The following is an 18670-nucleotide window of genomic DNA, read 5'->3' as shown; positions in this document are numbered from 1 at the left end:
GTTTTTGTGGATGTTCACCCCTGTTTTCCTTAAATCTTGTGATCTCAGCCTGTGCTGCCCTTGACATTCCTTCTCTGCCTGTTGGGTCTTATTTTTATACAACATCAAGGTCAAATGTCACCTTCGCCTTGAGATTGTCCTCAGTCCCATCCTCCATTGCACTCTTACCAGACTCCATGGTAGGCAAGCATGCTTATGTCTGCCCCCAGGTTCTCAACAATTTTTGTAGAAACTGTGGGACCTAGTAAGTTTATTTTTCAGGGCAAAAGCTCAAGGAATACTTGAAATGTAAAATGAGATGCTTTGCTCCCAATAAGATGGGGACTAAAAGGCTAAGGTCCCCAGGGGACGAGAGATGGCAACCAAGATACCACAATCTAAAAAAAGATTGAGGTTGCCTGTCACACAATTTTGTCTTGGACTTATTCTACTTAAAAACTATATTTTACTTGTCATTTTCACCATTTAGAATGCCCACAGGTAATGACAATAACTGTATTACAATTTATCCATGCAGTTGACTTGCCAGACTTTGTCAGTAAATGCAGCATATCACCCTGATTCCCTGATTAGGTTAAGTTAAGTAAATGCAAAGCCTTATTATCACATTTCCTATATATAACACCTGCCCAGTCAAAGACAATGTTACCCGATGGGGTGGCTATGGTCAAATTCCTTTACTATGATGTTCTTTTCTCATTATATTTGACATTTTTGAAACTGAGTTTTATTGCACTCTCTACGCTTATGGAAGTGGTCTGGGGAAATTAGACTTACTAGAGATGTAGAAGCCACAGGGAAAAAAGAAAAGGAAAGTGAACTGGAAGGAAACTGAAATTAAAATGTTATTTTAGTAAATGGTTGCAGTGGTGGAGACGACAAACAATTGCAATGCAAGTTAATTACTGACCTGTCAGGAAAGTGTAGCACGAAGGTTGTGCCACACATTACTGGGGCTGCCATAGCCACAAGTCATTTCCACAGGGGAACAAACAGACCGTGCGCTACCACAGATCAACATAAGATCTTTCCAGGGGATAGAAATGAATTTCTCAGAGCAGTAACATTTGTCTGTGGAGTTTCTTTGAGCTCCTTAGCCCACACATTCTGGGAAAGGAATGGAGTCATATTGCCATAGAGGATTCCTGTTTGGGGGACCGTAGCTCTTGGTGGCTGGGGTGCCCAGACAGCTCACTTGCCACGCACTGAAAAACCTAGGCTGACACCCATGGAATGGGGATTCCCTGGGCACTCTCAGGGCTTGCCTCTGAGACAGGTCTCCTCACAATATCTTCTGTGGTGTCTCTGCCAGGGAAGAGAGTCCTTCTCTGTGGAGAATGACTTTAAGAACCTAAAGAAATTTGGAACTCGATGGAGACTTCCTCTATTGTCAAAACAAATAACCTGCTAAGTTCTAAGACATCATTAAACATGGTCATTTAATTATAAGAAAGAAAAAAAAGGGTTATTCTGAAATGAAAATATGGTATTCTTATTTTTAAAAATTCATATTATTCTCCAAGTATTGGCCTCAGAAGGTATGAAAAGCATTGCTTTTTTCCTGCCCCAACTTGTCATGCAATAGTCATAGTTCAGTGGACCTTAGAAACATTGGCCAGAGGGAGTTATACATTTTTTTTAAAATAAGGGATAGACTTTATCAAAGGCATTTTCCAACTGGTAATGTTTTGCTAGGCTATGTACGCAGGCATTGACTAGTTTCTACATGTGTTTTCCACTTATATATTTAGTAAACATTTATTAAGTCTCTATTGTTTTGTAAGGAAGCACAGGAACATTTATAAACATTTAAATTGAAAGATGTATATGATATATACCTAACATGGCTGTACTATGATCATATTACCTCTCTGATCTCAGCCTTCCTTTGGAAATCTTGTTACCTTATTTTTCCACACATGGTTTCCAGTTGACTTGGGGGTCTGTGACTAAAGCAACGATGTTTGGAGATGCAGGACATGAGTTCTGTCCTGGGTCTACTTTGAAACGAGCTGTGGCACCGTGGGGAAGACACTCAGTACACCTGAACTTCAATTTTCTCTGCTCTGCAGCACAGAGATGATATCATAGTGCCTACTCATTTTCTCCTAGCTCAAAATAAGTCTTAATACACTTTTATTTTTAATGCTGCTGATGGGAAAGAGATGTCAAAAACACACTTTCTAACTCAAAAGGGCAAGCTGCTGAGCCTTAGTGTAATTAACAGAGTGCAACAAATAATTGACAGAGCAGCTATGAAATTTATGATTAGATGAATTATCACATTCACTCCTATCTGGGTATTTGCAGTGTGAGTTGGAGAATCTGGCCCAGAATACCACTGAACCTAGTCTGTTGAGAAGAGCCAGTTTGTGTGGCTCTTACAAAGTGCATTCTCATCACAGTTTCCTGTTTTTAAAGCAATATTGAAAGTGGAACTAATGCAATATCACAAACTTTTCTTGCTCTTCACTTGGTACATACAAAATCAGGAAGTCTAGAGAAATTGTGAAGCCAGTCTTAAGTGATTCACATTTCAATTTCTAACTCAGGGATAGGATATTTATTTGGAGAGTTTTATGAAATCAATGGATATTTTAGACACATGCAAAATGAACTAATTCTTCAATATTTTCATTAGTCATCTGCAGCCTCATGTAAGAATATAAATGCATAAGCCAAGAGTGTTCTCTCTAACAAATTTTGATAATAATGATGATTATAATAATCATAATGAGTAGATGATATGTTATAAGAAGAACAAGTGGAATACTGAATAAGCCTCTAGATCACATGAATCTTAATATACCTTATAGTTAACAAAATTTTTGATGCCACTAAGTTGAATGTAAGTCAGCATGGACAAATATTATTGATTTTACAATCTACTCTATGAAATATAGAAAGTTGGAGGTCAATGAGGGAAGAAAACGAGGGTGGAACAAAAGAATAATTTAAACTCCTTGTGAGTGTTCCTGGAATAATACAGGAAGACTCACAAATTGGAGGTCTTCCTTGCCTTTCTGAGTAGTACATCATGAAATTGATATGTATGTTCCTGGAAACATACATATCATACACTCTCTGATTCTGGGAGCCATGTCATACTAGACCCTGGGGTGCGAGGGTCTCATTTGACATTAGGTTGGGCCGGTTTCAGGATGGAGTTTGTTCACTAGGAACTCGTTTCATAAACACTCAAAAATAAGAACACCATGGCAGGGCCATCACATCACATAACTCCAGCAGACCCTATTTGCCAGAATGCAATGCTAGTATCTTGTCCCAAGCCACAAATACTACCTCCCCCTAAATTCACTTAAGATCTTACGTGGAGTAGACTGGTCAAGGCTATTCTACTGCAAGATATTTCTCCCACATAGCTAGAAGAGTTTCCAGTTTGAGATTCAGACAGATGCTTCCCTGAGGTTAAGGGGAAGTCTGATCATCCATTTATAGCATTATGTTAATTGGTTTAATTCTTTCCCTCCCATCTATGTCTTAGTGATTGACTGAAAGGACGAATGTTCACAGGAGATAGGTAAGGAAAAATAGATGGTGCAATTCCAGAACTGTTGACTCTGTGGTTGAGATGTGCCTAAGTAGGTGCCTCAGTGGGGGGCTTGGCGCCTAAACTACGAAAAGGATAATAGGATGTCTGGTAAGGGAACAGAAGAGTATTCAGATGTAGGCAAGGAGAAGATGAGAAGTTGGAAGGGGGTAAAGAAAAAGGGCTATGAAGTGAAATTCAAATACAACTTGAAAAATTTGGCTTAGAACAGCCTTATCCTCTTGTTAGGAGGGTCCTAACAGGATCAATGAAAATAAGTCATCTCTGACTTATTTTGTGCAACAGTGACAAGTGTCACAGCCATTAGCACAGCTGTCATTTCAGTCTATCAGATTTCCTTCCTCCTCTGTCCTCTCTCCTTCCTCTTGCACACCCCTGGGCCCTATGGGGGGTGGGGGTGGCGGTCCTGCTTACCTCTGCCTTGCACTCAATTAATCTATACAACACATTTATGTATTATGCCAAGGAAAGCCCTCTTCCTTCATCACTCCCTCAGAGTGTCTTGAATACCAGCCCCTCGCTGCACCTGCTGGGTTAGAAGGGAGGGACTCTCAATCCTTCAGCCCCATGAGAGGCTAGCAAGATGACAGACTTAAGCACACTGAAGTTAACTGCCATTTTCATCATGAAATCTATCATTTCCCTTTTCTTGAACTTCTTTGGTAACTATGATTTTGCTTCATGGAATATTTCAATATTTACCTTATAACCTCACAGCTGTTTGCATACTTTTGCAGTTCTGAGTCCTTTGCCTGCAAGGCCTAACCTGCCCTGACTTAGCACCAGCACCAACTAGTTTCCTTTTGCAGACTTCCTCTCTCTCCACCTCCAAGTTCCACCCTGAGTTTGATGCCATTGCTCCTCTCCCAAACTGGGCACCACTCAATTCTTGTCATTTAATTATTGATTTGTTTCTCTATCACCTTCACCAATCTGTAAGGCCCTCGATGTTTAGTGCATACATACATGCATACATACAGAGAATCTCCAGACTCTGATATAGTGCATGCCACTTTGGGAGACTTTCCATAAATGTAAATGGATCATTTATTTTCTTCTGGTGGAAATCTTTAAGAGGAGGTTTTTGTGTCATTTTGTGTATTCTTCTCAGAGTGATGTAGTGTTCTGCAAAGTTAGAAACTATCAAATATTTGCAAATATGAGAACAGATATGAAATAGTATCAAATGAATGCCATTGTAGAACACAAAATACTAGGGAAGCTGAATAAAGAGAAAAACTAGGGTGCCTTTGGTATCAACAAATTTTGTTGATGTGAGGCTGGGGTCAGATGGGAAAGGAGGTGTTAGCTAGAGGAGAGAAAGTGTGAGGAGAGAGAAATCACCTTAATACTATGGTAGAAAAGTTGTCAGCCCAATAGAAATGCCTGAAGAAGGAAGATTCTGAAAATGTTTTCTGCAGCCTGTCCCCAAGAAAATAGGTGGGGAAGCCAGATAAGAGGCCTTTTAAGTAATCCAGCCTTTTGACCGTAACACATCAGTAGGCAAATAATGAGTTGACTGTGCAATCAATACAAGAATGCAAATGTTGATTTGACATTGAAATTTGTGCAGACTCTGAGGAAGCAACATGTTCTATAAATGGCACACGGCAAAGCTATGTAAATACAGTGGCTTCATGCTCTTGGTCATAAGATAGTGGCTTTAGCCTAAGTGAATTCCCTCACCATTATTACAAACATGCCATCCTTTGAGTTTGAATCTGAGTAACATCAAAGATCAAGGCTCAAATGCACTCAGAAGAGAACCCAGATTTTTTCTAGAAGACTTATATGTTTAATCATGGATCCCCCTCAACCCATACCCAAATTCCTTAGGGATCAAGTCATAGCAAAGCATTTACATGGTTGGTTATCTGCCTAAAATTATTGAGTTCTGTAAAGATGTAGGGTCTTCCAGACTTTGAGTGCATCAGTATCAGAAGTAGGAAGGATCCTACAGAGCACAGCAATCCTCGTGGCTGACCCTGTCCCCTCACTACCATTTTTTTTCCAGCGATGAAAAATATCTATAGATCTTTTTCCAGAGGTCTATAGATTTGTACAAGATCACAAAGGTGACCAGTAGAGACAGTGCTGCCACTAGAAGTCATCATGGCCCCTTTTGATAAAACCAGTCCAATTACTGTTTATCCAAAGCCACCCTTATAAACTCAATCCTTACATTTTCATTCCTTCATTCTACTTTATTCACTAAAACATACCCTGTAAAATCCTATGCTTTACTTTTTAATTTTGTTTAAATTTGAGTATAGTTGACACATAATGTTGCATTAGTTTCAGGAGTACAGTATAGTGATTTGACAAGTTTGTGTGTTATGTTATGATGACCACTATACCAACTGTCACGTACAATGCTATTACAATATTATTGGCTCTATTCCTTATGTTGTGCCTCTTATTCCTGTGACTTATTCATTCCATAACTGGACTGGATCTCCCACTTTCCTTTATCCATTTTTCCCAGGCCAACGCTATCATTCTCTCTGGCAACCATCAATTTGTTCTCTATATTTATAGCCCTGATTCCACCTTTTGTTGTTTAGCCATTTATTTGTGCTTTGTTTTTGTTTTTGTTTTTTAGATTCTATGTATGAGTAAAAACATGATATTTGTCTTTCTCAGTTTGACTTGTTTCACTTAGCATGATACCCTCAAGGTCCATCCATGTTGTTGCAAATGCCATGATCTCAGCCTTTTCATGTCTGCATAATATTCCATTGCATATGTATGCCACATCTTTCTTATCTATTCATCTATCAATGGACACTTAGGTTGGCTCTATATCTTGGCTATTATAAATAATGATACAGTAAATATTTGAATTAGTGTTTTTGGTTTTTTTTTGGGTAAATACCCAGTAGTGGAATTTTTGGATCATATGGTATTTCTATTTTTAAATTTTTGAGGAAATTCTGTACTGTTTATTACAGTGTCTGTACGAATGTACCTTCCTGCCAACACTGAGTGGGGCCAAGGGTTCCTTTTTCTCTACATCCTCACCAAGACTTACTACTTCTTATGTTTTTGACTTTAGCCATTCTAACAGATGTGAAGTGATATCTCATTGTGGCTTTGATTTCCATTTCCCTGATGATTAGTGATGTTGAGCATCTTTTCATGTGTCTGTTGGCCACCTATATGTCTTTTTTGGAAACAATGTTTATTTGGGTTCCATGCCCAGTTTTTAATTGGATTGTTTGTGGGGTTTTTTGATGTTAAGTTAAATATGTTCTTTATACATTTTGGATGCTAACCGTTTATCAACTATGTCATTTGCAAATATCTTCTCCCATTCAATGAGTTGTATTTTTGTTGTGTTGATGGTTTCTTTTTCTATGCAAAACCTTTTTATTTTGATGTAGTTCCACTAGTTTGTTTTTGCTTTTGTTTCCCTTGCTCGAAGAGACATATCTAGGAAAATGTTGCTACAGTCGATGTCAAAGAAATTACTGCCTGTGTACTCTTCTAGGGTTCTATGGTTTCAGGTCTCACATATAGGTCTTTAATCTATTTTGAGTTTATTTTTGTCTATGATGTTAGAAAGTGGTACAATTTTATTCTTTCACATGGAGCTGTCCAATTTTCCCAGCACCATTTACTGAAGAAACTGTCCTTTCCCCATAGTATATTCTCACCTCCTTTGTCATAGATTAACCGACCGTATAATTGTGGGTCTGTTCCTAAGCTTTGTATCCTATTCTATTGATCTATGTGTCTATTTTTGTGCCAGTATCATACTGTTTTGATTACTACAGCTTTGTAGTATATCTTAAAATCTGGAATTGTAATACCTCCAGATTTGATTGGTTTGCCTAGTCAGGGTCTTTTGTAGTTCCATACAAATTTTAGTATTATTTATTCTAGAAAAACTCATGCTTCTCATAGTAGCATCCTCATAAATATCAAAGATTCATAGATTTGCTTTGTTATTTTGAAATAATTTCTGATTGGCTGTGAAAAAATAATAGCTTCAGTAATAAATAATACACAAAATAAAACCCAAACCCCATAATCTTGTACTGGGGTATATGGAGAATGCATTTACTTTTTAAAAAAAGTTACATATAGGGGCGCCTGGGTGGCTCAGTTGGTTAAGCATCTGACTTCCACTCAGGTAATGATCTCACAGTTTGTGGGTTCAAGCCCCATGTTGGGCTCTGTGCTGAGAGCCCAGAGCCTGGAGCCTGCTTCAAATTCTGTGTCCCCCTCTCTCTCTGCTCCTCCCCTGCTCTCACTCTGTCACTGTGTCTCTCAAAAATAAATAAACATTAAAAAAAAGTTTTATATAATACTCTATATCTTATTCTAGTTAGATGTAGAAGATTCCCCCTGTCTACATTAATGGCCAGATTTGATACATTTTAAAACCCTTCTCATCAAAGCATTTGTTATTATATTTCTATGAAATAGTGGAGATAAGGGTTTTTTAATTCAAATTTTTATTTCAAATCTTATTGAAATAGCTTTTATTCTCAGCTAGATACATTTTTTATCACTCACATAGAAACATAAAAATGAAAGTATGAACAAAATAATTAAGACATTTAATTTAATTAATTTAGAGATTTTTTTTTAAGTTTATTTACTTTGAGCGGGGGAGGGGTAGAGAGACAGAGAGAGAGAGAGAGAGAGAGAGAGAGAGGAAGAGAGAATCCCAAGCAGGCTCTCTGCTGTCAGCACAGAGGCCGACATGGGACTCAATCCCACAAACTGTGGGGTCATGACCTGAGCCCAAATCAAAAGTCAGATGCTTAACTGACTGAGCCACCCAGGTGCCCTTTAAGGATTTTTTTTTAATAAAAAATTTTTTTTAATGTTTTATTTTATTTTTGAGAGAGAAAGAGAGAGAGAGGGAGACACAGAATCTGAAGCAGGCTCCAGGCTCTGAGCTGTCAGCACAGAACCTGATGCAGGGCTCGAACTCACAAACCATGAGGTCATGACCCGGGCTGAAGTCAGACGCTTAACCAACTGAAGTCGGAGCCACCCAGGCACACCTAGTTAAGGAATTTTTAAACCGACTTTCATGTAAACATCTTTATGAGGTATAACTGAAATACAGTAGTGAAAGTACTTAATACATACAATTTGATCATTTTTAATGTATGCATACGATTGTTAAACCATCTCCACAATCAAGCTAGCAAACATATCTATCATCCCCAAAAGTTTCTTTGTATTCACTATAGTCCATTTTTCCCTTCATCTCATCTTTAGGCAATCACTGATGAGCTTTCTTATTTAAATATTAGCTTGCATTTTCTAGAATATTATGTAAATTAAATAATAAGTACTCCATATATATATATATATATATACCTATATATATATTTTTTTTTTTTTAATGTCCTGGCTTCTTTCACTTAGCTCAAAGAATTTGCAATTCATCCATGTGGTCCCATGCATCAACAGTCCATTCTTTTTATTGTTGAATAATATTTCATAGTGTAGATTAACTAGAATTTGTCGATTCACCTGTATGAATCTTTTTTTTTCTTTTGGAATAAAATAGAGGCCTTTTACTTTTTCTGTCCATTGTTTTTGGGGAAAATTATTAGTTTCTCTGATCTTTATTTTTCTCTTCCAGAAAAATATGAGTTTAATGTTTATCTCATGGGAGTTTTGTGAGAATTGAATCACTGAGTGCATTGCCTGGCACATAGTAAATACTCTACAAATATTAACTTCCTTTCTAAGTTATCACTCAATTGCCTTATTGGTATCAATTGTAAGGTAACACTTTGCTCCTATTAAAATGTTTTCATCCTTTTCTAATCATTTTAGTGTTGACTTAGCTTGAACACTACCATGATGCTAGCTAGCCCCTTTGTCTCTGTCCAATACAGTTAGCTCCCTAAAATATAATCATTCTTTCGGATTATACTGGCTTCGGTAACTGATGACAGTTGATTCTAATACTAGACACATGTGCCAGACTAGCTATGGGATGTCTATAGGTGAGACACAGAGACAATAATCAGGCTAGAAGGAGGTCCATTTCTACAAGCTTGGAAGCTGTGTTTGCATTGCAAATATTCTCTTTTAAATGAGATGATATGTTCATTTGAGGGGCTTGTGGAGAGGGGAGATTGAAAAGGATTATGGATTTGAGGAAGCATCTAAAGCCCTCCTAGTCCACCCACTGATGTTGCCACAGTTCAGTTCTCTTCATTTTCTTTTCCAAATTATTGTTTCCTCACTGCCACTCCTTTACAATTTTCCTCCCTAATCAGACTTCTTCCATTAAAGTAAATATAAATAAATAAATGGTTTTGATTTTCTCTTTCTTCATATTCTTCATAAATACTATGTCCAACAGAGCTACTGAACAGCAGACATTGGCAGATGGCAGAGGACAAAGGAACTTTAATTTCCTTTCTTAGGTATTGTGAGTAGGGGTAGTGGCTAGGACTGAACACCATGCAAATAAGTCGAGGCCAACATATTAGTCAATGGGACCAGCTTAGTTTGCCCAAAGCTAATTCTAGTCACTTAAATATGACCTTATACACATAGGTTTTTGTTCACCAAAAAAGGCTGCTGATATTAGCGTGTAGTGGTGGGATGGGGTGGGGTGGGTAAGAGATCAGTGATGTTGTGAATGACAACAGCATATACATTAAAGATGTTCTGTTGGCAACATCATTTCTACATAAGGAAGACTGTATCATATTGCCATTAAGAGTTCCTTAATGGACTTAGGAACTACAGAAGTATGAGTGTGCTGCCCATGAACTTTTAAGTCCTCTGACATGCATAGTACTGTCCACATGCAGAGGCCCCAGTTGATAAAAGCAATTAGAAACTAACTATCTTCTTCTTCACTATGCAGAGAGGTGGAAATTATTTGTTCCATTTCTGGACCTTAGTGATTAATAGGAATGTGCACTCCATCAAATTTTTCTTGGAAAAGATATATTTGGAATAATACAACACTTTTATATTTTATCAGGATAACGCTATAATATGCAGAAATCTACAAATTCTGATACCTCTGTGGATACCCTGAATTCCACCCGTCAAGGCACCGGAGCTGTGCAAATGAGGATCAAAAATGCCAACAGCCACCATGACAGGCTGAGCCAAAGTAAATCCATGATCCTCACCGATGTTGGGAAGGTCATTGAACCCGTAAGTCAAATACCCCAAAACCCCCATGTTTCCTGATACAGAATTCTGTTAAAAAAGCTAATTAGCTTTGTTTTATTTGTTTTCCTAATGTCTATGAGAAAACTGTTTTTGTAATGCATTTTATCTTGCCTACTTATAGTCATAATAATATCCCCAGTTGTGAGAGAAGAGCTGGGCTTAATCCAGAGTGATAAAGTGGATTTGGAGTAGACTGAAGAGCACCTTTGACTCATTTTAAGGGCCTCCACTATCATGCTTCAGTGTTATAAAAATAATGAGGTTATGCTAGCATGTGGTGTTTGTACTTCCAAATACAGTACATCACTTTGAAAAGCCAGAGGCTAAAATTAGCTAAGAATGAACTGGGGGTGGGGGTGGGGGGGGAAATCTTAAAAAAAAAAAAAAAAAGGAAAATCTCTTCTTTAAAATCTCCCAACAATATATAATATTGGAATTATGATTTGATTTGGAATGAGCCTAAATGATTGAAATGGTGTGGCGACTGAAGGTTTGGAGAGGAAGCCATTTTGTCTAGATAATGTGTCATTAGGAAGATTTGAAATAAAATAGTTAGAGATGAACTCTACTGCCAATTGTGTCCCTGCCCCTGCACGCATCCTGAGCCACTAAACACACTGATTGCGATGAGTCTCCTCTGGTTAATTTTCTTCCATAATGGTGGTAACTTGCAGCTGAGGCCATAGGATGTTACAAAATTATTTATGCAATGTTAGCCACTCTTTTGGACCCCAGATCTATTTTGTTTCTCACAGTGAGAGCAAGAGCGGGAAATAGGTTAGCTGGGGAAGGGCTGTGAGTCCCAGTCACTTTGCAGAAACATGTGAGCTATTAATTGAGTGTTCTGTTAATATCGTAGGGGCCTATGAAATATTCAGCGCCCTAACTGAGTTATTAAATGGGATAAACTTGCTAAGTGGCATGTTACTGATTATATTTATTCTCTGTTTTCACTCGAATTTCAAGTGCGAAATTAACCCACAACCATCTCAGGAGCCAGGATTTTAATCATTCTTTCTTCAGGTATTATAGGCAAATTTAGTGTGAGGGAAGCCAGTGATTCTATTTTGGGAGTGGGAGATACATCCTGAAATAAGGTACCGAGAGATGCGTTTCTCTTTATTGACTTTCTCATTTAAAAGGATTGTCTGCTGGGAGGCACAACGCTGCTGGTGTTTAAACCAGCTAAAATGTTCCTCAACTATGAACTTGAGACATGGTTAGAGTAAATTATTGGAATCTCTACAATGTATTGTCAGTAAGAACTGTACCTTTGAAAAAGTTTAAAAGTTAAGTATATTTAATGATGCCTAACATATTTTATTGGCTGTGTTTAACAAAAGGCACTATGCCACAGTTGTTTTTGACAAGCATGAAAACATCACAGCATGAGACTGCAAAAGGAATTATGGAGAGAAATTACAAGTGATCCATCTCTCAATGAATTATCCACCTCAATAGCCCGCAGAACTCAGCTACCAATTAACACCTACTTTATTACATGTTGGGATGTACTTAATAACTTTCATGTGTTTATGCACTATTACCTTGACTGATGCCTCTTGTACAATTAGGCATAATTGGCATATCAATATGCAAAAGTTAAAAGGATTAACCCTCTTAAAACTAATGAGCATTTCTGTATCCAGCTGCTAAATGAGACAAAATTAGCATTTTTCACTTTTGGGCAGGATTTTATCATGCAGTTTCTCATTGTTGATATTACCTTGTTACATAACTTTAGTTTGGGGGGTTATATGCTGGACTGCTAGAGAAGAGTTTTCCAAAGTTAAATTAGCTATAATTATCCCAGCTTTTGTTTCCGCATTCTTAGCCTGGGCAATATGTATTCCTCGATAAGGAACAAAAATAAAAGTTACTTTTGGTTATGTGTGCTCAGTGCATAATTATATAAAAGGGGTATTTTAGTGAGGATATGTCATTTCACCGAGAAAACTTGGCGCAGAGATACTGTATTGAAAGCTTGCCATGGCACTAATTTTCTTTCTGTCTCGGTTCTTTTCATCTCTTTTTTCTATGCACAATTTTCTGACTAGATACTGACAGAATGTAAAGTATTTTGGCATATTTATTCAAACAAGCCTGTTAAAGATATCTGCTGAAGCTAAACTAAGAACTTGATTTTTCAGAAGTTGGAGGTTGGGGTGAGGTCAAGGGGGGCAGATCTTGAACTTCGGAGAGGTGGGAGGAGATATATTCTAAAAATGTGTGCACATGTCACATGCAGCATGGTTTGTTGTAACAGAGACACATACGTTTAATCTGCACAGAAAAAAATTAGGACTACTTTAGAGTAGTCCTATGTGTGTTATGCTCCCTGTTTCATATATATGGCACATCTATACTACATGTTCCCTGGCATAACAATTATGCAAATCTAATATGGACTTATTGGAGTATATAACACGAGAATCTGATGTTACATTCATAACGATTTAACTTATTACAGAAAGTGATGAAAAGATTCTAGGGTCAAATCAATTATATAATTTTGTCATTAATTCGTAAAATCCTCTTTTGTCATTGTGTTCAATTAAAATTTGTTATATATGACTGTGAACTCAGAACACCACATAAAATTCTCCCATATACGTCATAAGAGCCTAGCTTCTTGGTATCCTAAGCAGAAGAACAGTTTGAAATGCCAATATAAACATTTATTTGACCCCGTGCTATGCAAACACAGGTGATTTACTTATTAAGTTAAAGTTGTCATTACCTAAGTGCTGCAGGGAAGCATTTCCATAAAACAGGCATTAATCCTCCATTAGTACTTCATTGGCGGTGTGCATCATTTTCTTTAAAGACCGAAGAATCATTTTTATGTAGTTGGTAAGATCAGTGCCTTTTCAAGGTTTAAAGAGGCCACTCTGCTACCTGGGAAATGTTGGAGAGGTGGGAAGTTTGGACACGGGAGGACGTGGTTAGCAGAAAATTGCCTCTCTGTAAGAGAGATCTGGAGACCTCCACTTGGTGGGGAAGGAACGCTCCTTGGTCTCAGTGATTTGTTGTCTCATTCTGATCACCGGAGTGAGACCTCTTAAAGGTGGACTGCTTATTTACTCGAATGTGCTAAACACAGAAGCAGACGGCTTAGTGAGCGTAAATGGGGGGCAAGTGAAGTGTGCCTCTTTAAGGGCTGAAAGGCTAATGTGCAATCCAGCAAATAGCTAATGCAAAGGGTTTAATGTGGCTTTGCTGTTATTTATAAGAGGGAAGCTCCAGCGTACTAGACAGTTTAGAATAGATATTAATGAAGAGTTTAAATAGCCCAAATCAAGAAAATTGCAGACATAGGATTTGCAGACAGGAGCAGTTTCGGCATTTAATGCTGGTGTCTTAAGCAGCAACATATATGAATATTCACCATTTCCATCCTGTAAACTCCACGGAAATGCAATACTTTATTCATGGCCATCATGGACAGGGAGATATCTTTTTATTAGTGCTAGGATGAGGACTTAAGTCGAGCCCTTCCTAAACGCTAATTCACAAGACTCCTTTTGCTTCCATTAACAGACTGTGCTTGTTCATTTTTCTTTTTTAATATATTATAAAGAAAAAGAGGAAACAATTTTCTTTTGTTTCTTACTTCTGTGATTATAGGATACTTGCCAAAGTTGTGGCTAGCCAAAAAGGCAGACATAAAAATTGCTACTAAAAATATAAGCCTTCTGTTTCGCAGAGTTTTTGAGAAATATTATGAGACTGTAGGACTTGTCCGTGTTTACTTCGAATCAAGCTTATAGTTAGGTTTGAGGCTTTGTTTGTATAAATTGTCCTGAAGTGGATCCTGATATTTAATTAAAATGACACTAAATCACATTGAATTGATAAGACTTGGCATCTCAAACAAAGGTAATTGCCCGTATTGGTTTTCTGCAAAAATAGCGCTGCTTGGAAAATGTGCAGCCAACACAGACTGTCAACTCCATTTATAGATCAATATGTGAAAACCATTGATCAGGCAGGCATGTATAACAGTAACACTTTGCATTTATTTGTTGTTTTTATACCACATTAAGGCTTACAGGATTATAGGCTTCCTAAATATTTTGACTTCCTCATAAATATATGATCTGTTGCATGTTAATTAAATGAGAGTCTGCAGCCATTTCTAAAATTGTTTTTAGTTTGATGATTTCCTTTTATTGCTGTGGATCGTATGATCTGAAAATGGATTAGTTTCCTTCTGCATAAAGATTATTAAAGCTTATTTTAATGTGTCCTATTTAGTGTAAGATGTGGCTGCCTTTTTGCTTTGAAAAATATAGATACAGACACTTATTTTCTCTTAGCGAGTGGCTGATCTTTTTTTATTAACTGAACATTCTCAGTGCTCAGGGTAGAATTATTTCCTGACATATTTTGCACACTCTGTAGATAACGGGTCTTCTTGATTTCTCCTGATAGAATTTTTTTTTTCTTTTCTTTTTATCTAGGCCTATAGTACAGGCATCTGATCAAACGTTACGTGGAAAATAAACTGATCATCTCAATTAAATTCTAGACACACACAAATATAATTTGAATTCTATTTTTCTCATTCGAGAACAAGCCTTATGAACTGTTCTTGTACACTGCATTCTGCAGTTAAATCTTTCTTATCTCATCAATGTAAGGACAGTGTTTTGTTCCTAATCTTTATTGGACTATTGTGGATGACATTTGTAAGCCATTTTGGTTTATAAGGGAAAGCTAGAGGACAGTGGATTGAGACTCTCCATAGATCCAAGCCTCAGATATGACTACGCAATAATGTGTCTTCCACTGCAATTTTCTTTGCCACAGAGAGGTCAATTTTGTTGAGAAATCTTTTTATATCCTCTATATACATTAGGAGTGCTGCTTTCAAGACAATACTTGGCTTTGTACACAATATTAAAGCAGCAATAAAAGAAACAAGATTTCAGAAATAGAAAAAAAAAATCATGAGATCCGAGGGTTACCTAAGGTAACTACTGTGCTGTACAACAGACTCAAAAGTTTATTAGCCAGAATTTTGACTTTTACATAATATGCCCTGGGGTGGGATGGTGGAGAATCCAAAACCACCAGAGATTTCTTTCCTTGTCCTTGCTATCCCATGTCATCTCCTGAAGTGAGCATTTTTAACTCTCGTTTCCAGGCACAGACTGGACATGCCAAATGTTCAGAAAGTTTACAATGACAGCGTAGAGTCCGTGCTTCAAAGAATGAGCAGAGGCTCTTGAATTCACGTCCATGGCTGCCTCATTTTCATTTTAACTTGAGCATAGCTAAATTTGTTTATAATCTCCTACTGATTGAACATGGCGTTGAATGTACATGAGATACATTTTTTTAAAAGTTAGTCCTCTGATTACTAATTTGAATCCAAAACTCTAACCTTGTTAGCATCTGGACTTATTTCCATAATAACAACCCCTTCAGAACCTACAAAGTAATGAATAATTGACAACAAATGAAATGTTTTGATAGTTGTCGGCACAAAGCATGTTTAATGTTTTGTGTTGCTTCCTAGCTAATTATGTAGATGACACATTTGTCAGACCTTGACTGCCATTAGAAACGTGTTTCCAGAGGGGAGAAAAACAGGCTATTCATAGAGTAATTAACTAGAATGCTCAATGACCTGTGAGAGATTCAAATCGCTGCCAGTTCAGACATTGTTTTGTTACAGAAGCAGAGGGGTAATTAAAATTCCAAATTACAGTCCTATGATGGAGCATTTGTTTGTTGACAGTATACTCTTACTCTAGTTTGTTAATTCTTTTTTAAATTGCTTCTAATCCATTTTATAGCTTTAGGAGTTCCGTCTTTGAATTTACTGACAACTAATATTATGGTAAATTGTACTTCAATGGAGTACTGCGGTGCCTCACAGTCTCAAGGGAGCACAAGGTGGGTGGGATAAAACAGCTCCTTCCCTAAACTGACATATCAGGTGCTGTCAGTAGGAATGCCACTAACGTGGAACATCTTGTTAAATACTGCATTTCCATTTCTGCATTAGGGGTAATGTCCTAGCAGAAAATGCAGAGATAAACAGGAAGCAATGATGAACACCTAAAAGAGAGAAAGAAACCTAATCTCTCAACACGAAATGATTGATTAAGGGGTAATGTTACCGAGGGAGAGAGAGGAGCTGGGGCTGAGGATGATTTGGGGAAAGGTGTTGAGTTTAATGCAGGAGACGCAACAGTCGAAAGCTCTCATAGATCACTTGAAAAGGAGGGCGTATTTTACAAAAGTACCCTTCCATCTCAGCTCAATAACAAAGCTCAGGATAAGAGGTATTACCGTGAAATTTTTTCAAGGAATTATTGGCATAGTTTACAAATCCAGAAGGCTAACATAGTCTAAAAGATTCAGCTCAAGTGAAATATTTATTTAGGTTGCTGAAAGTGAGAATATAGTTTTATTAAAAAGATCTGACAGAAGTCACATGGTGTTTGATGCAGGCGAGCTGACAGAGGCATCCAGTGAGCGTTGATTATCCCGAAGTCACTGTCAGCTAGGATTGATTTTCACTTTCTCCGTTTATGTAACGGTTCCTGTAATACAGCTGACCCCGAATCACGTTACCTTGTCATTTCTCTGCATGGATCAAGAAGAGATGAGCTGAAAATAGCTAGACACTGACCTTGAACTTGCCAGAAAAGTGAGAAGTGACAGTGGGGTTTTTCTGTAGTTCATGTACAAAGATTAAGGCAAACTGTTCCTCTGTTGAGTTCACTGTAGCAGCACAAGGGGGCAGAGCAGTACTAGAGATTACAGGTAAAACAGCTTCTGCACCAGCATGGAAAGGCTCTGAAATACTAAGTTAGAGCCAGAGGTCTCATTTTTACATCTTAGTGTAGACATAAAGGAGAATTACTGATGAATCAAAATCTCGGGTCCCCTGATGTTCATAATCAGTAATCTGAAAGTGTACATTCTAATTAAAAAAAGGTTACCTAATACTCTGTGTGGCGGCAACTATGCTTTTCACTAAATTATTTGCAGCACCTCTTATTTAATTCATATTATATTCTTCACTCTTAAAATAACTTTAGTTATTATTGGAACTATAGTCAATATTATCAGGAGAGTTTTATGGCAAATTCCTAAAGTGATATGTGTTGTTTTAGGTATAAAGGAATCAGAAGATGGGAAACAGTCTTTTTATACTTATTAAGTATCAAAACCCCAAGATTAATATTGAACAGTGTTATATAGGAATGTGCAGCCACAAAGAGGTAACATGCAAACTGGAAAATGATGTTTGTCATGTGATTTACACTCATCTCTACTTTGTAAAATTTCCCATTTTATCATCTGCCTTGGTTTTCAAAAATGCTCTTTAATAGATCATCATTATAACCTTGGCTAATCTAAAACACCGTATGTTGGACATTGTCCTTTGCTTGCTAGCACTTAGTCAAGCTAAATCGTTGTTGCACTGATGCTGAATGTTTCTCATAAATGACACCCAGAGAAACAGAGAACTGAAGCATGTTGAGAAACAGAAGAAGAACAAACACTGACTTGATTATCTCCTAGGTTGTAAATGCCGTATGTAATGGCAAAATAGCATCTTTGCATGTGTGATGACGCCACAATAACATTGTAAACCTCCACAGCAACAAGATCCATTCTTGCATATAATGGATACTTTCTCTGGGTGTGTGTGTGTGTGTGTGTGTGTGTGTGTGTACATATATATATATATATATATATATACACACACACACACACACACATATATATACACACACACACATATACATCTATTATGCATATACATGTATATATACATCTCTCTATCTCTAAAGGTATAGATATACAGAGAGATATATAAAATATTTATATATTTAAGATTATTTTTGTATTCTGGGAAAAATAACTGCATGCATACATTTGCAAGTTGAAATATCAAATTGCTTC

At 37.3% G+C, this 18670-nt stretch overlaps 1 protein-coding gene across 4 annotated transcripts in view; it reads left to right on the top strand.

Annotated features, from left to right (window-relative positions):
* LOC125911902 (rho GTPase-activating protein 15-like) overlaps nucleotides 1-18670 on the top strand; it is a 208385-nt gene that overhangs the window by 23855 nt on the left and 165860 nt on the right. For 3 of the 4 annotated variants that reach the window (XM_049616175.1, XM_049616176.1, XM_049616172.1), the window contains exon 2: nucleotides 10545-10723. In XM_049616175.1, coding sequence (XP_049472132.1) covers nucleotides 10559-10723 — 165 coding nt within the window. In that variant the 5' untranslated portion in view covers nucleotides 10545-10558. Of the gene's footprint in view, nucleotides 1-10544; nucleotides 10724-18670 lie in introns of those variants that run through there. The other variant, XM_049616174.1, reaches the window with a different exon arrangement.

This window comes from Panthera uncia (genome assembly GCF_023721935.1).
Source record: "Panthera uncia isolate 11264 chromosome C1 unlocalized genomic scaffold, Puncia_PCG_1.0 HiC_scaffold_3, whole genome shotgun sequence".
Classification (NCBI taxonomy): Eukaryota; Metazoa; Chordata; class Mammalia; order Carnivora; family Felidae; genus Panthera; species Panthera uncia.
Note: the sequence above shows the minus strand (reverse complement) of the source record. Positions and strands in the feature narration are given on the sequence as shown.